This window comes from Solanum lycopersicum, chromosome 7 (assembly GCF_036512215.1).
Source record: "Solanum lycopersicum chromosome 7, SLM_r2.1".
NCBI lineage: Eukaryota > Viridiplantae > Streptophyta > Magnoliopsida > Solanales > Solanaceae > Solanum > Solanum lycopersicum.
Window position 1 is genome coordinate 3,301,955 of NC_090806.1, and position 26,215 is coordinate 3,328,169.

The 26,215-nt window shown below is 26.7% G+C and overlaps 3 protein-coding genes across 3 annotated transcripts; all 3 read left to right on the plus strand.

Moving 5' to 3' along the window:
* The first annotated feature begins 523 nt into the window (after positions 1 to 523).
* Positions 524 to 3,914, plus strand: LOC101246262 (CASP-like protein 2C1). Its single transcript, XM_004242640.5, has 3 exons — positions 524 to 723; positions 1,631 to 1,769; positions 3,512 to 3,914. Exons 1-3 carry the CDS (start codon positions 572 to 574, stop codon positions 3,821 to 3,823), a joined length of 603 nt encoding a protein of 200 aa, XP_004242688.2. The 5' UTR covers positions 524 to 571; the 3' UTR covers positions 3,824 to 3,914.
* A 12,481-nt stretch (positions 3,915 to 16,395) lies between these two features.
* On the plus strand, positions 16,396 to 17,025 carry ZFP2 (zinc finger transcription factor SlZFP2). Its single transcript, NM_001328428.1, is given in 1 exon segment — positions 16,396 to 17,025. A coding segment is annotated over 1 exon segment (492 nt). The 5' UTR covers positions 16,396 to 16,469; the 3' UTR covers positions 16,962 to 17,025.
* A 681-nt stretch (positions 17,026 to 17,706) lies between these two features.
* On the plus strand, positions 17,707 to 23,564 carry LOC101246836 (cytochrome P450 94A1-like). The gene has a single exon (XM_069299854.1). The coding sequence runs from the start codon at positions 21,440 to 21,442 to the stop codon at positions 23,078 to 23,080; it is 1,641 nt and encodes a 546-aa protein (XP_069155955.1). The 5' UTR covers positions 17,707 to 21,439; the 3' UTR covers positions 23,081 to 23,564.
* The last annotated feature ends 2,651 nt before the right edge of the window (positions 23,565 to 26,215 follow it).

The following is a 26,215-nucleotide window of genomic DNA, read 5'->3' on the forward strand; positions in this document are numbered from 1 at the left end:
AGAAGAAGAGTTCGACTATAAAGGTCTATTATATGCGTTCTTACCTTATATCTCTATCAGAGGTCGTTTATAAAGCCTGAACTATCATGACCTTCTGATCATGATAGTCGATTATATGCATCCTTACCTTATATTTCTATCAGAGGCAGTTTACAAAGCCTGATCTATCATGACCTTCTGATCACATGACAACTTTATCAGCAATTTTGATAGATAAATTTACGTACTATTTGATACATATATAACTATGGAAGATAATAAATGTTTAAATAGAACCATCGGTCGAGATGCAAATAAATTGTTCCGAACACGATGAGAAAATATTGTAATTGGTCATTTAGAAATGTGCATGGACCATTTAATTTTAAATGGACTACTTGTCACATTAGATACCATATTGATAACGTGTACCATTTACAAACCAGAACTTTATCATCCCCACCTAGCTACAACTAACATAATTAATTGAAACATTAATGATTTTGTAAAGATTATATTATATATAAATGTATGGTGCCTAAATAGATCAACATCATTTTAATTTTTATTTTTAAAATAACATAAAGATCATATGGATATTGTGAGAGTAGAGTTTTTGTTGAGGCTTTTGGCAATTTTGTTGTTGGTTTTGACTGCTTGTCTTGTTGGATTTGATTCTCAAACTAAAGTTGTTTTTTTAACTGTTCAAATAAAAGCAAACTTCAAATATTTGGGTGCATTGAGGTGAGTTAATTCTATTACTAATTAAATCAGGTTTAAAATTTGGATTAGAAATTGTTATTTTATTTGATGTGGTTTTATCTCTATTGTTTGATCTGAGGGTGGAAATCGTCTTATCGTTGGATGATATTAAGTATAAAAAATAGATTCCGAATTTATTGTATCATGGTAATATAATCTTGAACGTGTGTGATTTCAAAAAAAATTTAAAATTTGAATCTGTCTCTCGATATGTTTTCAAATTTTTTTTCATGTTTCTTTGTTCAAAGGGCTCTTTGTAACATGTCTCTTTGATATATTATAATCTCAACCTGCTATGCATCAAATGTATATTGATAAGTAATATTCCTTCCGGTCATTTTTAGTTGTCATGTCGCATTTTTTAAAAGTTAATTTGACTAATTTTTAAAGTTACATTAGATTATATTGTTTTGATATTTTAAACAAAAGATATGGTGGGTCGTTTGAAGGATGAATGGCGGAGGGCAACTTTTTAGAGTGGGCGCTCTGTGCGGTACTCTTTATTTTTATGATTAAGATATTTAAAAACTATATAAAAAGTATTATAAATTGCAATTTTTGCATATGAATATGATGAAAAAATGCATCGTAAAATGTTAGTCAAAACTCTTATCGTTTGACTGTAAAAAAGAAAACCATGACCACTAAAAATAAACGTAGGAAATATGAAAGTCAATTATTTAGTCAAACCACGCGAATAATAAAAACAGTCTCTCTACCTTCAGAAGACGAAATTAAGGGTGTCACATATGCATCACCCTCTTCAGATCTTATCCGCGGGATTATATATATTAGATATATTATTGTTGTTATTTATATTTATTGGCATATTATTGCATAATTTTTTTCTTAAATCTAATTGTTTGTTTTTATTAATTTGGCATATAAGTGTTTTGGTATGGATTGATGCTGCTGCTGCCATTTATAATGTACTTCAACTGCTGAGATGTTTTTTAATTGCTACTTCAAAGGTGGATATTAAACAAATTTCTCACAAGAATTATTGGTTCTTTTTCTTATTAGACCAGGTAATTAATTAATTAATTTTAATTAACTCTCTCTCTTTGATTTTTAATTGTATATTTTTTCTATGATTTTTCCTTTATCTTACTATATTTATTCCCTTTGTCCACTTTTATTTGTCATGTTACATTTTTCGAAAGTCAATTTAATTAATTTTCAAAGTTAAATTAAGTTACATTAATTAGATATTTTAAACAAAAAATTTTGATATTCAAAAACTATATGAAAAGTCAAATTGCATTTTTTGATATGATAAAAAAAATTATATCTTAAAATATTAGTCAAAGTTTTTATAGTTTGTCTCTAAAAATAAAAATCATGACAAATAATAGTGAACGAAGCTCACGGAGGAGTATTATATTGTTGATCACAACATAAGGTAAGAAGTTTATATTAATACCTAGTTTCTCACGTGGTGTCTGGTATTCATTTTGTAATCCGATTTTGAATGAAGTACACTAACGTCTAGATTCATGTTCTCAAAATTTTGAGATATATATATATATATATATATATATATAAAAGGCCTTCAATTAAAACGATTTCATACATAAAATACCTCTAGTTAAAAACGAAGGATTACTTGTCACTCCTAATACCTTCACCAAAATAATAGCTGAAAAGATGGATTATTGTTGAGATATTAATGCTATTTAATGTGGTAATTAACCTAACGTATTATTGAATTCATTGGTTTCGTTTAATTTTTGTGGGAAAATGCACAAGTACCCTCCTTAATCTATGTCCGAAATTTCAGAGACACGCTTATAATATACTAAGGTCTTATTACCTCCTTGAACTTATTTTATAAGTAATTTTCTACCCCTTTTAGGCCTACGTGAAACTAGTTTGAAAGAAAAAATCAATCAGTGTTGGGCCCACAAGATAGTGCCACGTAAATCGAAAAGGGCTAGAATATTATTAATAAAATAAATTCAGTGGGGTAATAGGACCGTTGTATAGTATAAGTGTGTCTCTGAGATTTTGGACATAGATTGAGGGGTACTTGTTTATCCCAATTTTTGTCTTGTGCTTTAATTTGTGTTTATTTATTGACTTTTTATAGATTATGATTGTTATTAATAAATGAAAATGCAAGACTTCAATTACAGTAATCTTGTGATACTTACCTTTTCTTTCCTTTTAGGGTAGAAAATCACATCTAACTACTTTTTTTATTTGTTTTCATTGATATTCCCAAATAAAAATGATATAATTATAATTTAAGTGTATGCAGACGTTATCTTATTCATATTTTGGAAATAGAGATATTCCATATAGACCCTCCTAACTAAAGAAATAAATACACAAGTCCATACAATAATATAGAGAAAGAAATAACAGAAATAAAAACGTGGAATAATATTTATCCCTTTTATTTCAATTTATGTGACACATTTCGAATTCTGAGGTTCAAACAAGTGTATCTTTGATCGTAAATTTTTTTATATATCTTTTAATTTTGTTTTTGGTAAGTAATCACTTTGAGACAGCTTTTTGAATCTTTTAAATATTTTGAATCATTAATTATTCTGACTTACCGTATTTTTTACGTGGTTTACAAATATAAAAATTTTATTTTTAAAAAAATCAAAGATTTCACGAATAACTTCTCAAACGACAAACTTAAACCATATGACTATCGGAAATCAAAACGCATGTATCACGTGAGACAGAAAAAGTATTATAGACAACCTTTCAAATCATCGTATGTGACAAAATTATATAATAATTATTATTTTTGCAGGTAGTTGTGTACATTGTATTTGCAGCAAATTCAGCAGCAATTGAAGCATCAGCAATTGCATTAATTGGAATTAAAAGCTTACAATGGATGAAAATATGCAATAGATTTACTAGATTTTGTATCCAAATTGGAGCTGCTTTAATATTGGGCTATATTGCTGTTCTTATATTATTTCTAGTTTCATCAATTTCTGCTTTTCAATTATTTAGGTTATATTCACCTAAACATTTTCTTAAACTTAAAACAAAATTAATTGATGATTCTTATGTTGTTCATCAAAACGTGTTGCAGAACGATCTACAAAATAATTGATATCGATGTAGTTTGCTTCCTTAGTACATAAGTACTTTGTTATGTAAAAATAAATTTATGATGAATTAATTCGACTATGCTTTTATTTTTATATGCTTGTATTATAACTTAATTATGATTTATAATTGATAATTGATATATAATCCCTCGTCCAGTATTGTTTGTCATGTTTTCTATTTTTAGAGTCAAACTGTAAAAACTTTTCGACTAACATTTTAAGATGCATTTTTTCATCATATTCATATGCAGAAAATTGTAATTTATAGTACTCTTCATATAGTTTTAGAATATCTAATTTTTTTATTTAAAATATCGAATTAATATGATTTAATTTACCTTTAAAAATTAGTCAAATTGATTTTCGATAAGCAAAACATGACAAACATTTTCGAACGAAGGAAGTAGTTACTAGAGAAGAGAGATGGAATGTGGCGTTTTGATATAATTTGATTGAGATTTTTGATAAACAAAAGGAATATATGAAATTAAGCTACGTTGAGAAAAGAGTATTCGAAGGTTGAATTTGTATATAGACATTAATATAATTGAAGTTTTATGAGTGAAAACTTCTAAAATCTATTTTTTCAGACTTTAGATTTTATATGTTTGTTTAATAAATAAATATTTATTGGAAAAAAAATCTATAAATATTTATTATGAATATTTCATATCTTATATGTGGACAAATAGTACTTGGTTCACGTATAGTATTCTATTCTTACTGTCTCAATTTATGAGATGTTTTTCAATTAGATGCGTAAATTTAAGAATTTAAGACTTTTGAAATGTGTGGTTGAAAGACAAATCATAAACAATTGTGAGAATACAAATTATCTCACTAATAATAAAATAAAAAGTTTAAAATTATTGAAATTCTAAATATACATATACATATTATATTTTGGAGAACTAATCACAAAAATTTTTAATAACATGCCTCAAACTAAAGAATATCCTCCATATTTCGCTAGTAGAGGTTAAATAATCTTATAACAAAATTCTATATTTATTCAGTTGATGTTTGATATCTACTTTGAGGTTCGACTATTCTAAATTCACGTCTAGAAATTCAATTTTGAGGGGTAAATACTTCCTACTAAAGGCGATTGACGAACTTGAAACTTCTAATTAAGAATGAATGAAAACTTAGTTACGTACCAGTACTCTACCGTAAATTTTGGTTATACAACAAAAACCATTTAATAACATAATTAAGTTTTGAATTCAAATCCCTCTCATTTAATTTTGGTGTAATCATTTATAAATTGCGTCCTATCATTTTCTCAATATCTTATGAAGTACGTAACAATTATCTTGATGCTTCCACTTGGTCATGGAAGCCCAATTACTAGTGGGCTTTGATGTATATATTGTTGTGGAAAATTATGCAACAAAGCAAACATATACTATTTAATTACTCATCATAGTTATAATTTACTATATTTATCACTCGTAACTAACATATACATTAATTACGTAAGTTGACTTTGAGTTTGTATAATTAATAACGTTGGTAATATGCATAATTTGTCAGGATATACAAATACATATGTATAATATACAATTATTTAATCTCTATATATATACAACTAACCTCTCTCTCACTCTCTGCCCTCTTTCGCTCGCCTTTCTCCTCTTTCTCTCAATCTCGCTCGCCTCTCTCCTCCCTATCCCAATCTTGCTAGCCATATATACAAATGCATATGTATAATATACAATTATATACATATATAATTCACCTCTCTCCCCACTCTCTGTCCTCTCTTGCTCGCCTCTCTCCTTCCTCTCTCGATCTCACTCACCTCTCTCCCCCCCCCCTCAATCTCTCTTGCCATATATACAAATACATATGTATAATATACAATTATCTAACCAATATACATATACAATTCACTTTTCTCCAACTCTTTTCCCCCGCTCTCTCTCGCCTCTCCTCTTTCTCTCCCAGTCTCGCTCGCCTCTCTTCTCCATATAACATGTAGCTACAAATTGTAATTATCAAACTTAAGCTATGGAGAGTAATTAATTATTTTTAAGTAGCTATATGTGAAAGTTTCTCAAATTCTTTTCTTGTAAATTTTCTAATAAATTTGAAAAAGACAATAAAAAATTATGATGGAATGATAAGATTTTTTCATCGTTAGTAAAAGAATTTTAGGTTCTAACTCTATAAATATAATTGTTTTTGGGTATGAAGCGTTTTACTTTTAAAGTGGAATGACTTTTCAATTCGAATTTAAATTAGCGGGATCTAAACGCGAATAACAACACTACATGAGAAATCAAGAAAAAATATATTTAAATGATATTGTTATTGTGCCGTAAGTCCCTACATTTTATCATTAGTAGTAAGAGTAATAAATTAATTTGTGAAAAATAATGTGTTGGAGGCTGAAAGGTGGATGAGTTTGGTTCATTTGAGATTATTGGATCGATTAAAATATTTTTTAAAAAAAATTATTTTAGAATTTAAACTTAATTATCTATTAATTGAATAAGACTTGAGATTAGATAGAAGAGGTTAGGTTTACGAATTGTTGTTGAATATGTATATTGTCATCCATTATTATTAGGGCAACTTTCACATATAGTGAATAAGAAAATTCATATTTGTATGCTATAGTAAAGTTTGTATAATTGCGCTCCACATAAAAACTGTATAATTCGCTATACATATACAGTTGAAGCGAATTGTATAAAACGAAGTGTATAAGGGCCCGTTTGGATGGGCTTAATAAAAACAGCTTTAAAAAAGTACTTTTGAAAGTGCTGAAACTTATTTTTAAAATAAGCAGTTATGCGTTTGGATAAAAGTGCTAAAGTTATTATGCCAAACGTGAAAAGGGAAAAATAGAAGAAAGAGATGTTAGAGTTATATGGGTAATTTGAAGATTATATAAAAATATTAAGGGAAAAAACATAAAAATGTGGTCAACTTAAAACAGCTTATAAGCTAAAAAAAAAAAACACCCCTACCCCAGCTTTTAACTTTTGGCTTAAAATAAGTTTTTTTTTAACTTAAAATAAGCTATTTTGAGTATTGTCAAACAGTTAAATAAGTCAAAAACCAGCTTTTAAGTCAGTTTGACCAGCTTTTAAGCTGAGCCAAACAGGCTCTAAAACAAGAAAGAGAAACACACTTGGGCAGAGAACTGTATAAAAATGAAGTTTATAAAACGAATTGTATTATTGTAATTGTATAGAACGATTAAATACAATTTGATTTTGTATAAAATGAGAAAGAGAGAAAGACAAAAGAGACTTGACAAGGAATATACAATTGAATCGAATTGTATAAAACGAGAAAGAGAGAAATTAGATACAATTTGAAAATTGTGTAAAACGAGAAAGAGAGAAAGACAAAAGAAACTGGGCAAGGGAATATTTTTATTGTATAATTATAAGTGTATAGGACGAAAATATATGTACTTGCATATGTATATACAATTTTCTCACGCTTTATACATACAGAAACACAATTTATACATTTGGCTTTTGTTTGTATAAGTGAGAAAGGCGAGGGCGGCGAGCGAGATTTGAGAGAGTGGCGAGCGAGTATGTATTTTTACAATTTTCTCTGCTTTATACAATTAGAAACAATTTTTATACACTTGTGTTAGTATAAAAAGTGAGGAAGCGAGCGAGAGATTGGAGGAGAGTGGTGAGCGAGATATTTGGGAGAGAGGCGCCTGACAATCTTTTGCAAACGTTTGCTATTAAGCACAATTAAATCAAACACTAACTACTCCATTTATTTTAAATTATTAGTTTGCTATTATATACAATTTTCCCTTGTTATTATTATGTTTTCCTATGCCGTTATCTATAAATATGATTTCTGAGTTATTGCATAATATATATAGGAATTTTTAATAAGATGATGAATGGAATTTGTATTTATTACTCTATTATTATTATTATTTGCGATAATCGACAACGAGGACACATTTTGAAATTTGGTGAAATAAGTTGTACCAAAGGAATAAGAAAATCAAAATTTTATAAGAGTTGGAGGGATAGAATTATGACCCTTATTAGGTATATCAATTCAATTCAAGTAATTTTATTATTAACACGCTATAAATAATAGGATTAATTAGGAAAATTCACCTTTCAATTTACTTATAATCATTATCTCCTAGCTTTATACCAAAATTTCTCATTTTCGCGCATTACATTAATGTATCTTGCGCATCAAATTAGTGTATCTCGCACATCACATTAGTGCATCTCACGCATCAGATTGATGTATCATGTATAAAATGTACCTTGCACATCATATTAGTCCATCTCGTGCATCAGATTACTGTATCATGTATAAAATGTAATGTATCTTACTTAACGATTAATGTATCTCACTCATTAAATTAATATATCAGCGCTTATATTGTTGTATCTGTTTTTAGAAATTTTTATAATTATAAACTTTTAAGGGATAGATTATAATTTTATCTTTAAAATATGTGATTTATGTAATTTGCCAAATATTATAACCTCAACTTATTTTGATCTGTCCACTACAAAAACAATAATTTTAAAAAAAAAAAAACAATGTAGGTCCATTTAGGAGCGCACTTCTACTAGTGTTTTATGTTACCTTTCTAGATAGTGGAAAAATAAAGTCATCTAAGGATATAACAATTCCATATAATGATTAATTTCGAAACTAAAATCTATATCAAATATGTAACGAAATAATATCATAATTTTATTTCGAGATCATAATCTTATCCTGCTAACTAAACGATCCTAATAGTTCATAGAAAAACATGATGAATATGACCGACGGTTGATGCGTAATTGAAGTTTTAATTGGAATTGAAATGCTAATTATAGGTGTTTTTTAGTTCAAGTTGTTTAATCTGTCTTTTAACTTAAACCACTTGCGTAACGCTAATAATTACAAAATGTTTCATCTAAAATAGCATATTGATTGTGATACAAACATTCCATTTTCCAAAAATAATATATTACAAATAATTTACCCTATTATTCTTTAGAATTTGATATATTACCCTACTAACTTTATGAAGGTGACATAATAGACCTCAATTTTCACTTCTTTTTTTTTTTATAACCTTAGTGGTCTATAATTTAATTTTCTAGGCATATATGAATTTCGTACTGTTCAGAATATAATTAAATAATAAAAGTGTTTTTTTTTAGTAATTTAAAATTTTACATGAGATAGTTACATACTTCAATATGGTATTAAAGCGGCAGAGATCCTGAGATAAAATCTCACTGTCATTTATATTAAAAAGAATTTCACATATTGGTTCAATGAAAAAGATTTAGGCCTGTATATAATGGGCGTGTTGAAAATTAAAAAAATAAATTATACCTATAGTGGTCTATAATTTAATTTTCTAGGCATATATGATTTCGTATTGTTGAGAATATAATTAAATAATAAAAATGTATTTTTCTAATAGCTTAACGCTTTTACATTAGATGGTTACGCGTTTCAATATGATATCAGAGCGAACAGAAATCCTAAGAAAATCTCACCGTCATTTATATTAAAAAGAATTTCACATATTGAATCAATAAAAAAGATTTAGGCCCGTATATAAAGGGCGTGTTGAAAATTAAAAAGAATTATACCTTTAGTGGTCTATAATTTAATTTTCTAGGCGTATATAAATTTCGTATGGTTGAGAATGAAATTAAATAATAAAAATGTGTTTTCTCTAACAGTTTTAATCTTTTACATGAAATGGATACGCGCTTCAATATGATATCAAAGCGAACAGAAATCCTGAGATAAAATTTCACTGTCATTTATATTTAAAAAAATAATTTCATATATTGGATCAATGGAAAAAATTTAAATCCACACGTAAAAGAGCGTGTCGAAAATAAATACATAAAAGAAATCAAGTATTCAACTTCATATTCGAACGTGAAGGGGAGCATTGAAAATATACAAAGTAATTTATTTAATTTACGGATGACCATAACTAGGTGCTGATATTATATTTTGACAAATTATACAAAATGAAGCTAATATTGGAGAGTCATCTCATGTGAGTTTAATTAGTACTTAGATACAATTATATGACTAAATGACAGACTTATTTTGTACAAATGAATATAATTATGTGGATGCCAGTGTGTAAATATATAACGACTTCCTGTCTCAATTTACGTGATATTTTTTAAATATTAAAATTCTATCAAATTTATTTTTAATCATAAATTTTTAATATATATTTTAAATATTTCATAAACAGATTTCTGATTAAACATAGACTACTTGATTTTAAAAAAATAAAAAATATCACGTAAATTAAAATAGATCGATGAGTATATAAAGAGTCACGCAATAAAGAAAAGATGGGGAAATTAATATTGTCAGAATTAGGTACTAATGTACAAAAATAAAAACATATAGTACAATAATTATAATTTTTAAATAAAAATTAGAAAATGTTAATTTGACAAGATGGATCAAAATTTCATACTTTTTACCATATGGAATATAAGATTTATTTAAACGGATTTACTAAAAATGCAACAAATAATATATAGATATGAATTTATAAAAATAAAATTACAATAATTCAAAAATTAAATCTGTAAATTTTATATTTTGGATTCACCTTTTATAAAATAACTATCAGCGATCAATATTATAAATAGAGAAACATTTTTTTATGAATGACTATTAGCTATCGATCAATAATATTATAAATAGAGAAACATCAACTTATCAGATGATCAATTATATTTTGCGTTTATTCCTATTAGTACTTCAATTATTTGACACACACAAAAAAAAAAAAAGACTTCAATTATTTATCTACTATCTACGTACACCTTTTTTTTTAAAGGTTGTTTGAATTTATTTATAGTTTATCGAGACATGAAATTAAAAAATATAATATTTTCTAACTATAAAATAAATTCTAAAACTTGTAAACTTGTTAAATTTTTTTTATTTTTTCCCTTTTCTATTTCTCATTTTTTAAAAAATTGCTTGGCCAATTTCTTGTCCCTTAATAGATGGTGCAATTAAAAGATTATACTTGTGAAGACATTTCTTTTATATGCATGCATGGATAGTGACCAGCTGTTAGAATTTGGAAACTATTTAGGGTTTGGCCCCTCACTTGTACCTTTTTTTTGTTCTCGATGTTCGATATTTACATCAGAATTTCGATTAAATTTAAATCACACATTGTAAAATTCATTTGAAGGTAACACTTTTAACAAGATTTTCTTCATATTTAAAGATCGAGTCTGACAATATGGTTAAGGATGAAGTAGTTCCATTTTTACACCATAACCTATTTTGATCAGTGTTAATGCCTTATTATTGGAGAGAGTAGATATTATTGAATAATAATATTATTTCATTTTTAGAAATTCACATTCAAATTTTTAAAATAATAATAAAAAATATTCTAATCATTCCAATACGACTCATATTATCGAGGTGATATAAATTTGATTAGGACATTTCGACTCTTCAAAAGTGGGGGTCCTTTTCACTTTCGTGTAGTTTTTTTCAATTAAAAGGAATGGCTTTTCAAGAGTAATATATAGTTTAATATAATATACATATATGTTTCTCCTCAAAATAATATTCCACCTATTTTTGAAATGATTTTTTTTTTAATTTGATATATTATATAAAATCATAATAAATGAAACAAACATATTTTCTTAGATAATCAAATAAATTAAAAGAAAATAACAAATTATTGAACCAAAATTCATGACACGTACGTTAACCTTATATATCTCATATAAATTTGTCTCTAGTCAAAAATATTTGTTAGTGTCAATCGATCGAGCTACATTATTATTTACATTTTCTATGATATTGTTCGTAAAGTATAGTGTTATGGAATTAAAAATATTGATGTGTTTAATTTGGCTTGGAATCTCAATGGGTATATATTCCAAACAGGTTCTATATATATATATATATATATATATATATATATATATATATATATATATATATATATATATATATATATATATATTAATTAATTAATTATAAGATTATGTTGTGTTTGCTGCAGACAAGACAAAATTAATATTATTATGATTATTAATTAATTATAAGTCACAAACAATTACTAAGAAATAATTAATACTCCAGGAGAGCCCATCCCTATCTTTTTTTAAAAAAAAAGATGTTACATAAATCAAAATTAAAATAGTGGGATTATATTTATTATTTCCCTATTTTTCAACAGTTTTAAGGCACATCCCCATGTGCTTTGTGCTAAGTTTATCTTCATGATCATGCCCATTTTGACTCATGACTATTAATTTATATATCTAATATTTATATTAAAATTTGATAAAATTTATTTCGGGCAAGAAAATTTCATATTAAAAGGTGAAATACTTTCTAACGAGTAAGAAAAGAGTACTTACCAATGGAGTAGCCCCATGGAGGCAACGGTGTCCTATTAGACACTCTTCGTCAGGAAAAAAAATTGCAAAATGATTCACGAGATGATTGAATAAATTTTGGAGATGCTGAACATAACAAGCTGCTATTTCTGAATATTCTGAATGAAATTTCTGACTCCTCCACTGGTATTTAATTACCACTCTATCACAACTCTCGCTACTTATGTGATTCGAATTGACTTTCCACTATTTACCTAGCTAGATGCATAGACAATATTAAAATTACTTTTTTACTTGACTAATTAAACTTAATATGATTCCGATTTACCACATCATAAAGCAAATAGTTTCAAACTCTTATAAGAGCATGATCAGACTCTTAATAAAATATTCAGAAAAATATTAAAAAACACTCTTAAATTTAATTAAAATTTAAATTATATTTCACTCATATTTCTAAATAAAAAATGTATTTAAATTTTATTAATTAAATTAAAAAGATAAAACTGTAATAATTTATGAATAAAATTAATAATTCACATCAAATTTAAATACGTTTTCGGGGTTTGGTCCGCACCGACGTTCTGAAGCAAAGATAGAGAGTTTTCGGTAATACATATTTTTTCGTATGGATTTTAATTCTCAAAATATAATAGTAGAATATTAGTTCTCTGATCTGAAATTTTGTAATATTTAATGGATCCTGTTGATTCTTGTAAATCGTAAAGTAATAAATATTTTTCAGTATCAATTATAAGTTAGGTACGATACTTAGAATTGTGATAAGATGAATATGTTTTTATTAAAAAATTATTTTTAATAAAATAATTATAATTATTTCTTCTCAAGTAAGTCTCACGTAATTTGAATCTAAATTCATTTAATAGGAACACTTGAGTGGTGTATATACAAGATATATATTTTTGTTGTTTTTATTTACTTGTCAAATATTTCTAAATTTTAATTATTTTTTTTACTGTTATATGTGATAAATCAAGAAAGAATGATACTTTTATTTTTATTATACTCTTTATCTATTAATATTGAGTTTAGATGTTTGAAAATGCAGCAAGTAAATATATTTAAGAGTTAATCAATTAATAGACATAAAATAATAAACTCGATATATCTATTTTTATTTTCTTAACAGAACAAGTCAAAATTAAATAAGTAAAAAAAACCGAACAGTATATAATAGAAGGACCCACGATATAAACTACTCCCTCAATTCGGAATGGTTTGTCATGTTGCGCTAATCGAAAGTCAATTTGATTAATTTTCAAAGGTAAATTAGATCACATTAATTCAATATTTTCAAAAAAAAATATAGATATTATAAAAGTATATGCAAAGTGTTATAAATTTCAATTTCTTTCATGTTAATATGATGAAAAATACATCTTAAAATGTTAGTTAAAATTTTTATAATTTAACTCTAAAAATAGAAATCATGACAAATAATCCGAACGAAAGGGGTATAGAGTAATGGAATTTAGTACTATATATATATAAGCCACATCTACATTTCCCAGAAATGAACTAAAGTTTGAAACTTACCCTTTTTTGGCTCTGAATTCAAGCTACTTCATAAATGGCATTAAAATGAATGATAAAATTATTTGTTACACTGCCAAGAAAATTGATGATCCCTAAGTGATTCTGTCACTGTTGGAGGTGTTGTTAAAATTATAATTTTATATATTACTTCCTTCGTTTTTATTTAGTTATTCATTTTAAAAATGATAAATATATTAAGACAGCAATAACTAACATATTGAAGTTACAGTTTTATTCTTATAAATTATGATTTCTTTGAGATGAATTAAGACTTCGAAATTTTCAAGAAGTTTAAATGATGAACAAGTAAAGGAATAACTAAAAGAGGAAATATGGACAAGTAACAAAGACGGATGGAGTATGAATCACGGTTATAGTTTAATAAAACTTGTTAAGAAGAATCGAAGATATTTGTATACAAATGTTTGGGTTTATATATTTTATCTATTATCATCAATTAATTATTTAAAAAATATAAAAAAAAATTGAAAATTTTTCTTTCACTTCATAATTAATAGGGATAAAATAGTAAATTCACATATCTTTAACAGGTGCATCAATTAAAAAATGAACAAATAATTGGAGATAGAGGAAGTACGTAATAAATAGGGATAATGTGATAAAATAATCATATTAACTAAAAATTTGTTAACGAATATATCAAATTTTAAACATGACAAATGAATATGAACAGACACAATAATAATTAATCACAACTAATAATTAATACTCGTAGTTGAGTATGAAACATCCTTAAAGAAAGTGCAAGCAACATGCATTAAAGAATATGACTCAGTAATTAACGAAATAATGATTGAGAAATTCTAAGATTTGAGATAACTTTTCGAGCTCCCTACGTTATTCCTAATTTCATATTATTAATGATTCAATGTCTATATATATGTCTTTGTTGTGAATTGTGATTTGTGATCTACAATTAGCAGACAAAATCTTGATTTATAAAAGTTGTTAAAGTTTAAGGTTTTTATTAGGAATTATATCTAACATCCATTTAATATAGTAAGACTCCAATCCATTGAACTAAATTATTTTAATTTCATAAAGTAGGAAAATGAACATGACTTGTTTAGTTAAAGTTAAAAGCACATGTTCCTAGTCAAATTATAACTAAAAAATGGAAATAATTAATTAAAATAATAACTATTAAACATGACATATATATATATTATATTATGGTACTATAAATTAGGGGCAAGGTGCACATAGAAAATGAAACATGTTTAGGACTACATGGTACAACATGAGTTCATTACACCTGTATACCATACATAAAAATTATGTGTAATTAATTATTTTGTTGCAGAATTTGTCTAGTCAAGGTAGTTTATCTTAATCACTAATTAGTTTCTTTAATGGGAAAATCAATTGCAAGATATTAGAAGCTTATTTGTCTTATATGTGATAATTACAGGGACCTAATTAGCTACAACCAAAGTTTTGATTAGACTCATGATTTGATGGCCTATTCGGATAATTTCATACTTAAAAGGAAAAAACAAAAGAAACGTTATGATAGAATAATAAGTATTCATTCATCTTTAGTTAGAGGTTTTAGATTCAATTTTCTCCAAGCATGAAGTCATATTTATTAGGTGCGATATTTTTTAGTGTAAATTCGAATTTAGTCGAATTTCAATATAAGTATCGAACATTAAATGAAAAATCTGAATAAATAGGTCAAATTTAGTCGACTTTTTAGTTTGGTGAAGAAGGCTAAAAAGGAAAAAAGATGTGTTGTAAGGTGAAAAATATTGTTCTTCATTTTTACGAAGAGATTCAGGTTTTGAATTTCCTTGAATAAAAATATATTTTTATTATTTTTAGGAAGCGATTTGCCACCAAATATAAAAATTTTAAAAACAAATTCAAATTTAATCGAATCGAAATTTTATTTTTTTTAGCCAACACTTAGTTAGACCGACAAGAGAGTGTAATGCTGCCTTTAGTGGAGGTGACAACCCTTTGATTCCTTTACTGATTTTTGCAGTTTTTTTGTCTCTCTATTATTTAAAATATTATGAAAAAAATCCATCAATTTTCTTCACCTATTCAATATTTCTAAAACTTTTAATTTTTTAATTAGAAAAAAAAAAGATTTACATTTTTATATGGTCAAGGTTAATAATTTTATCTACTATCATTAATTAATACATCTTAATATATTGTTAATATGAAGTTTTTTCCTATTAATTACAAAATGGTTGAATTAAACAAATTTAAAGTTAAAAGCGACAGTGTTTATACTTACCTCTGATTAATTTACGCGGGAGAAAAAAAAGTGTAACAAACAAAAATTGTTAAAATAAAAGTATCATAAAATTAATAGTTAAATTAATCATGAAAAATCTACAATATTATAAGTTTCTTCCTCTGGATCGAATACGTAATATTCTTTATTATAAGATCCATAATAATAATTTTATACAATGAGTATATAATTAGTAAATTTTTAGCTCTTCTTATAATTCACGACATGCCCTTCTTAATTTTGTTTCTCTCTCTCTATTATACACACAAATACACTTAATATTTTCCCTATATATACATTTGGCCCCCCTATACTTCCCACAAACCTAATTTCAACTCACCAATTTCACAACAACAAAAAAAAACCCTACCTTTTTCTTGTTCTTGTTCTTGTTCTTCTTGATAATCGTCGTCTTATCCTTCTTCGAAATTGAAATTTTTAGTCATGAGTTATGAACCAAACACGGCCTTAAACCTAAGTCTATCAAGAAATGATCTTTTATTTGACCAATCATCATCATCATCATCATCAACCCCTTTAAGCCCGGTTGAGCCACGTGTTTTTTCTTGCAATTATTGTAGAAGAAAGTTTTATAGTTCACAAGCTCTAGGAGGACACCAGAATGCTCATAAACTCGAAAGAACCCTAGCCAAGAAGAGTAGGGAGTTGAGTTCAACCCTACGCGGGCCTCATTCTAGTTGGTCAAATCATAGTAATAGTAATAATAATAGTAATAGTAATAATCATTGCTCGTTGAGCCCTAGTGGTCCGAGCCATACTAGTCATGGTCATGGTCATGGTGCTAGGTTTGTTACAAATAATGATTTAATAAGCTATGGAAGAAGAGAGATGATGATGAGTTATGAATCAATGAAAAATGGTCATGAGAGTGTTCAAGAGGATTTTGGACATCTTGATTTGTCATTAAGGCTTTAATCATCATCACTTTTTTTTTTAAAAAAAAAAATAATTTTGGTTATTTGTTTTTTACTTCAAGATATTGTTGTAATTTTAACCTATTTTGATGTGGTTAATTAATTAAAGATTCTACTCAAGGGCGATTATGTTCTTATTAAATTAAATATGAATCATATTTAGTTGTTTTTTTTTTTGTATAGATATATAAGAGAATTCTTCTGAAATTGTGATAAAAAAAAAATCTAGTATATATTGACTTTTTGGTATGTTGAATAAAATTGTTTTTTTTTTTTTACTTTAAAAATGTATATACAGTTAGTTAATATCTCGATAAGAAAATATAATTTTATGTATCGAGGTCCTTGATTTTGTTATTCTTTCTATCATTTTTCTATAATATGGTTGATATTTAATACTATATGTTATAGTTGTATGATAAATTTGTTTTAATTAATATGTATTGTTCTCTTCTTGCCATCCTATTTCTATTTGTTATGATACATTTTATCATTTCACTCGTGGAATTCTTCTGAGTAATCATAATGTAGTTTTAAAGTATAAAAATTAAAGATTTGTGATTTCAAGGAGCAAAATTATAGACTAAGAGTACTTGTAATATTATGTACTTTTTCTAATTTTCTATTCAGATTTTGATACTTATATTAGAGTATAAATAAATTTAAATTTGCTCAAAAACATCTCATATTAAGTAATAATAAATCGACTCGTATAACAAATGAGGCTCGAACCTAAAAAGTTAAGTAGTCCTCTTCACCACCCAAGCAATAGTAACATAGGCCAAAAAACATCACAAAAACAATCAAATGAAAGAGTATTTTATGCCAAAATATCACAAGTTGATATTTATCTATAGTTTTGATCATCAATTCTAAGTTGTTCAATTAAAAATTAAATGGATACCGATTGTCTGACATTTTCGTTTTTTAAGAGTCAAACAGTTTAAGTTTGACTAAAATTTTGTGCATAGATTCTTCAATTTTTTTTTTGGAAATAAAATTTATATATTTGTAAAGTACGTAAAAAAAAAATACTATAAATCACAATAATTAAAAGATACATAAAAATTTACGGTCAAAGATAAAGTTATTTCAATCTCAAAATTCAAAAAATATCACGTAAATCGAGAGACTTTTTTCTTAATCTCCGAATATATCAAAGTGAGGAGTCGGTAACATGATCTTATTTTATATCTCTAGTTCTGTTTTGACTACTTAGTGAGTAACAAAATGTTATTTTTGCTTGCATGATTGTTATTAAGTAGGAATTACCATAAAATAGTGCATTTGGTTAAAGGTTGAGTTGTTTTTTACGAGCGAGGATTAGGTGTCAATTCGATTTAATAAATTTCTCTCTTTTCTCGCACTCATATTCTAGAAATCTTGAATTCACCTTTATTAAGATTGACCACTATTCAATTAACCAATTATTCATATTTTATTGATTTGATTGTCAATTGAACACGTTTATAAATAAAAATCAACCGATAATCAATAAACCAAATCAACAACATATAAAAATGAATCAATGTGTTTGATCCCTCACTACATTGGAACCTTTTGTCAAAAAAAGAAGATAAAAAGAAATTATTGGGCTGTCCTTTTTTACTTGGGCTCTAGTTCATCAAAGGACCAGTTATGTAGAACTTGGGCCTTGTTCACTAAAAATAATTAAGCCCATCTGTTTTTAGTGGCAATTGAGTATTCTGCGGTGGCAGAGTTAAAATTTCGTATGAAGTATAGAAACTCCAATAATTTGGGTTGCTAATTATGTTCTATTCCAAAAGTTTTCTATATTACAAAATTTTTTAAATTTTCAGAATTTGTGGATACATTGCTCCTTTGCCCGTTAGATAGCAAACAATACATAGGTTATGTATCAAATATATAAGTCGTGTATTAGAGCTATAAACCAGATTCACGTTGATTTAGGTTTGAAATAACTGATGTTATGTAGCAGCGATACCATTTGTACCAGATTTATGTTAACTTTTCCTAAGGTTTGTATCCACTTAAAAGTATTCAAAATGTAAAATGATATACAAAAGAAGCCAAGGATAGGATTCAATAACATCTCTACCATATAAACATGAAAGACAATATAATCTTACGTATATCGTGTAATTTTTTGACAAAAAAACAATTATGATGAACCCTTTGCGGTACCCTAACACCACTCTCGATATTATGTAATAATATGTAATCAATATTCCATGTTTTGTTCAAGTTTAACTTGATGGCCTAGCTAGCCAAGTTAGATTTCAACCACTACAAATGTGAATTTTAAATACAACTAAATTACAAATATTGAAAAACTATTAATTTTTTATTTTTTTTTATCATTATTACTTTTTATTAGGAAGAAATTTAACTAATAAATGGTCTCATTTCAAGATATTTATTCAATCAAGAGCGAAGCTAGAGTATCGTTTATGGGTTCATCAAATTCAGTAGCATTTTTTTGTAATGACATAAGCTTGTTATTGAGTATATCAGATATGATTACAACAAGATTCGAGAAAATATTCTACTTTGAATAAGCACAATCACACCATTAATATTATGTAAGATATGATATGATATTATCCGAAAATCATGTGTGTACCTTTACATATAAATAATGAATAGTTTATCAAATATAAACACAGAAATACAAAATAATTTTCAAACTCGTTTCGATCTCTAATTTATCAATTCTTATCACTTGTTTTCACCCCAAAGATAGAGACATTTTTCTAGTTTTTTTTTCTTCATCTTTTTAGCAAAAAATATAATCATGTCCTCAATTTTGAGGAAAAAAAATTTAAATAAATGTTTTGGGATAATCTAAGATGAGAAATATGAAGTAATTGGTGACGTTTGTTAGTTCTTTGAATTATAATAAAGTTATCTTTGACTTTTAAAGTGAGAATTTGTACGAATATTATTAATAATAATTAATATACAATAGGTTTGGGAAACTTCCTTTGTCACCACATGCAACTTTATCATATTATATTATAAATATATTATTCATATTAAGAAAATAATAATAAATAGTGTTAATATAATTGTCCTCTATTCTATATTTTCCAAGTGGATTGGTCCAACACGTTTCAAATCTTTGTCGTGTGAACAAAAGTTAAAAAAAGTAAAGGAAACAACCACTCACTTGCTATCTAGATTCATAAAATTTAAATTTTATAAGTTTAAATTTCACATTTTATCAATGATTTAGTAAATTTTGTGACACCTATATAAAATTAGAGTTAAAATTACTGAATTTGAATTAATCAATAATTAATATATTAGATCACCTAAATAATTAATTTGAATTTCATTGTGCAAAAAAAAAGTTATCATTGTTAAGGAGCGCTTCACCTGTTAATGTGGAGTTTCTTGGCGTGCAATTTAATCTGATTTTAATGTGCATCGAACAATTGACGAAAAATAAAAAAAGAGAAGGAAAAAGGACATGAACGCTATAATGATAATATTTTTAATGAGGGGTTTCTTGGCGTGCAATTTAATCTGATTTTAATGTGCACCGAACAATTGATGAAAAACAAAAAAAAAGGGAAGGAAAAAGGACGTGAACACTATAATGAAAATATTTTTTAACAATAATGAATATATTCAGTGACAAAGAGTGTTAAATATGTATTGATATTAGTTAATTTTCATTAAATTTAATATTAGTAACAACTTATTATTGTAAAGTATGACATGGTTGAAATTTATTTTAAAGAGAAGAAGACATTATTTTAAAACAAAACACAAAACACTTGGACAACAAATCACTTATTACAAATTAAATAATATAATTTTGTTAATATTGTTTGGCTAATTAAGCTCCATTTGTATGGAGTAAGTAAAGTCTGAATTTGGATAGTATTTTATAACGTATGAGCTAACGTCACTTAGCTTTTTAAACATTATTATTTCTAGACATAATAATGAATTATCTTTTCTTTTCACATTATAAATTGAAGTAGTTGGATATGGTCTACCTACCTTAGGTTATAATTTTAAAAAAAGAAATTAAGTAACAATCGAAACACACCAAATTGATTGTTTCATAAAATAAGAGTTTTCATTGTTACAATGAAATTTAACGATACAATACAATATATTTTAAGTAACAATCAAAAAACTTAATAACGATACAATACAATATAATAAATAACAATGATCCAAACACAGTATTAGTGTATAATACACCATTAAATACGATAACAAGGGTTTACCTCGAAGAGAGTTTTTGCATCTTCCTAGATTTTTAGGCTTTAAAAACGAGGAGATTTATCTAATACATCAGAATTTTCGACAATCAATAATTCTAATCGTTATTATAACTACATATAATCTACTTTCACGATGAAAAAACTCACAATTTTTTTAATATTTAAAATTCGATTACTAAACTTTTTGATTAAGAATAGAGCCGTTCCGACCCCTCGTACCACAATCATTAAAGTGGTAAGCTAATCATATTTGTCAATGCGTGTGGTAGAAAAACGTGTACTCAATAATATGATAACGACATCCAAAAAAAAAAGTTATATATATATAATCATATTCATTCACAAAAACACCAAATTCATCTCAAAAAAATCATCAATCTTGAGAAAAAAAATGACATTTATAGACTTATTACTCTTTTCACTTATTCCTTTTTTCTTAATTTTCTTCCTCAAATTCCAAAAAACAAGAAAAAACCCCATTTCATCAAATACAAAAATACCAAAATCCTATCCTATTATTGGTTCTTATTTTTCCTTATTAGCAAATCAAGAACAAAGAATCCAATGGTTATCTGATATTATCCTTAGCACCCCTAAACTTACTTTTACTCTAATTCGACCCCTCAATTTCCACACAATTATCACTGCTAATCCATCTAACGTTCAGCACATTCTCAAAACCAATTTCTCTGTTTATCAAAAAGGCCAGAACTCAAACAACACTCTTGCTGATTTCCTCAGTAATGGCATTTTCAACGTCGATGGCGATATATGGAAGTATCAACGACAAGTTGCTAGCCACGAATTCAATACTAGATCACTACGAAAATTCGTTGAATCTGTAGTTGATGTCGAGGTATCTGAACGTCTAGTTCCCATACTCGCGAATGCTGCTGCTGAGAAAAATGTTGTCGATCTACAAGACGTGTTGCAAAGGTTCGCATTTGATAACATTTGTAAAATTGCATTTGGTTATGATCCAAAGTATTTGTTACCTAACTTACCTGAAGCAGAATTCGCTGTAGCATTTGAAGATTGTGTTCGATTGAGCAGTGAGAGATTTGCTGTCCCTTTTCCGTTGATTTGGAAAATGAAACGCGCTTTTGGTATTGGTTCTGAGAAGAAATTACGAATTGCAGTTGGAGAAGTGCGTGAGTTTGCGAAGAGAATAGTGAGGGAGAAGTTGAATGAGAGATCGTCGTTGGATTCAGCTGATTTGTTGTCGAGATTTTTGAGTACAGGGCACTCTGATGAAGATTTCGTTGTTGATATAGTGATAAGTTTTATTTTAGCAGGACGCGATACGACTTCAGCTGCGTTGACATGGTTTTTCTGGTTGATTTCGAAGAATGCAGATGCGGAATCTGAAATATTGAGAGAAATTGGGGGAAAAGAAGAGGATGTTTCAATGCGATACGATGAGGTGAAGAACATGATGTATACTCACGCCTCGCTCTGTGAGAGCATGAGATTTTATCCTCCGGTACCAATGGATTCGAAAGAAGTCATGAAAGATGATGTATTGCCCGATGGGACATTTGTGAAGAAGGGGATGAGGGTTACTTATCATCCTTACGCAATGGGAAGATCGGAGGAGATTTGGGGAAAAGACTGGGCGGAGTTCAAGCCAGAGAGATGGTTGAATAAGGATGAAATGACGGGGAATTGGATGTTTGTGGGAAAAGATCCATTCGCTTATCCTGTTTTTCAAGCAGGACCGCGAGTTTGCTTAGGGAAAGAAATGGCGTTTTTGCAAATGAAGAGGGTGGTGGCTGGTGTTTTGCAGCGGTTTAAGGTGGTTCCGGTGGTGGAGAAAGGGGTGGAGCCGATGTTTATATCGTATTTGACGGCCAAGATGAAAGGAGGTTTCCCAGTTACTATCGAAGAAAGGATGTAGTTGTTGGGTATGTAGCAAGAATTGATGGGAAATAGAAGGAAAGAGAGTAATTTGAAAAGTTGAGAACTTCAAAATCAAACTTACAGATACTAGAGTGGAATAATTTCCTTAAGAGGACACTGTGAGTTGAGTGGACTTGATCTTCTTCCAAACTAAAAGATTGTATCAGTTTCTGGTACGTTTGTTTTAAATATTTTCTAAAATAAATTTCTGTTCATCTTGCTTACTGATTCGACAAATTTCAATTACTTCGTGTTTCTGAATAATTTATTACAATCAGTAATTTTGGTTTTAATTACACAATTTGGTAAACAGTAGTAGTATTATCATGGACACAAGTTGAAAAAACAAGTTTATTGTATGTGTTCTTAGGTTATTTGCTTTTTTTATAATATTGATTTGTATTAATTATATATGTAGTCTCTGATCTATAATTGTTTGATCAACAAGGTTTTCTTAGTAATATTTGTTAGTGTTTGCCCTATTTTTTTTTGAAGTATTTATGTTTCAAAGTTATATGTATTGACTTGATGTAGCATTATAGGAATGAAAATAGGGCGGGTTGGGGTGGGGGTTACGGCATGACAAGCCTCAACCTGCTAAGATTTGAGCTCGCTCAACTCCGCTCCATTTAAATTTTTTTCAATGTTATAGCCCGCTCCGCCCTGCCCTGTCTTCTCACGTTTAATTTTAATTTGCTCTTTTTTGTATGTTATATTAATTCTTTATACATGTTCTTTATGGCAAAAGAGAACAATAATCAATTGCCAAAAAAAATAATTATCAAAAAAAATCTACTATTTAAATTATCCAAAGCACACTTATATATTTTCATTAAGTTCAGTTTGAAGTATATTTAATAAAATATTAAAATGAAAGAGGAGAACAAAAAGTATATTTAATAAAATATGAAAATGAAAAAGGAAAACAAAAAATAAATGTGACCAATTAACAAAAAATAAATTATGTCTCAACTGAATTATTGTTAACCCATAAAGCATTCACAATTGTTGTTTAATATTTGCTACAACATGGCTCTAATCAAAAGATGTATACATTATATCCATTCACTTAATTGCAATGTATCAACTAATACAATATTGATATATGTATACATTACATTGGATCCTATTGTTACAAAAAAGGTTTTACTACTTTAAAGATTTGTGTAGCTCTATTCAAAGCTCTAAAATATTAGTCTTAGAAAGAAGAACAACTTTTTTTCTTAAAAAAATTACATAAATTAATATATTTTTAAAAAATAATTATTAATTTTAGCAATACTTTTAGTTTATTACCATTTATAGCAATATTGTGATAAATCTGTAATATGTATTAAAAGTAAATTATGTATGCAATATATTTGAATTACAATTGTTTTTTAAATATATTATGTTTGTTTGGTAAAAAATTGTTACATTGTATTATAAGTGTATTAAAATGTTTGATAAATATATTATCCATCAGTAAAACTTGTATTATGTGTGAATAATAAATTGTTCTCTGTAATATGTATTAAACTTGTATTATAAAAGAATTAAAAGTAGTCGAGTGAAAAAAAATAGTATTACTATAAATAATAAATATTTTTTTTTTAAGTTTTCCTTTTCTTCTTTCCTTCTTTTTATAAATTGGGCCTCAAAATTTTGAGGGGCTAAAGGCAAAAGCCCAACCTCCCCTTGTGCATGATATTTCAATTTTTCTTGATTTTGTTTATAACATTCAAAAGGTTAAAATGTGACACCACATATATTTTTCTTTAATCATCGTGTAAGTCAATGAAACACTCGTGAGTTATTAAATTGATAAAAACAAATATATACACCACACATGCTTATTGAATAAAAGTATTAATATACTAATGTAAAAAAGTTCATTATAGCAATAAAAAATTAAATAGATATTAATTTATACATCAAAGTTAAACATATTATTTTATTTGTCTATTTTTATTTGTCATATTATATTTTTCGAAAGATAATTTAATTAAATTTTAAAGCTAAATTATATTATATTAATTTGATATTTTAAAACAAAAAAAAGTTAAATATTCAAAAACTATTCAAGAAGTACTAAATAGCAATATTTGTATATTAATATGATAAAAAAAAAATACATTATATAATGTTAATCAATATAGTTTGGAAACCATGACAATTAAAAGTGAACGAAGGAATAGTATTTTTTCGAATTGAAAAATAAAAAAGAGGTCATGTATTGTACTAATTATGACCCTCACAACAACAAAACAATTTTTAGCGGCAATAAATTTGCACATTAACAAAAAATGCTAAAATTTGTACCAATATTACTTAATTGTCTTTAGATTCAATAATGCTATAAATTTTAAAACATTTACAAAGAGTACTACTTACTATTAAAAATATATATTTAATAACCCTTTGCAATTAATTAATTGCGACTAAAAATCGCATTTTAATAATAGTGGAGCTCACAAATTCCTCTAGTGGTATTATAGCCATATTCATTATTACTTACTAGTAAATGGTAAAGCATATTTTTATTTATTTATATATTAACCAGAGACAGACTTACCCCTCTATGTGGGGTGCCTATGTACACATAATTTTTTAAAAAATAATGTACAAAATTAACATAAATTAAAATATAATTGATTGTACATTCATGAAAAGCATAGAAATTTCCGTGTACTATCGATACATGTTAGATGATTATAAATAGATGCATATATAAAATATAGAAAGAAAAAGGATTTGATATACCCCAACTTTGTCATTTAGAGCTGATATACTCATTGTTATGAAAGTGACTCATATATATCCCTACTTGTAAATAAATGGCTCACATATACGCTTTTCCTCTAACAGAAATGAAAAAAAAATTAATTTAAATTTTTATTATTCTTTTCTAAAAAATAGAATCCCATATGATTAAATTTAATCCTCGTCAAACACATTTTTGACTTTTTTTGTTTCAATGGCTAATTTATAATTATTATTTTAATAATCAAATTTATTTATGTTTCACTAATATTCTTGTAAAACTTATTGTAGATGACTAAATTTTTTCTTCAAATACGAAATTAAATTACAATACACACAAAAAAAAATTTAAAATTTTTTTTCCCTTTAAACTAAGGAATGAAAGAAAAAA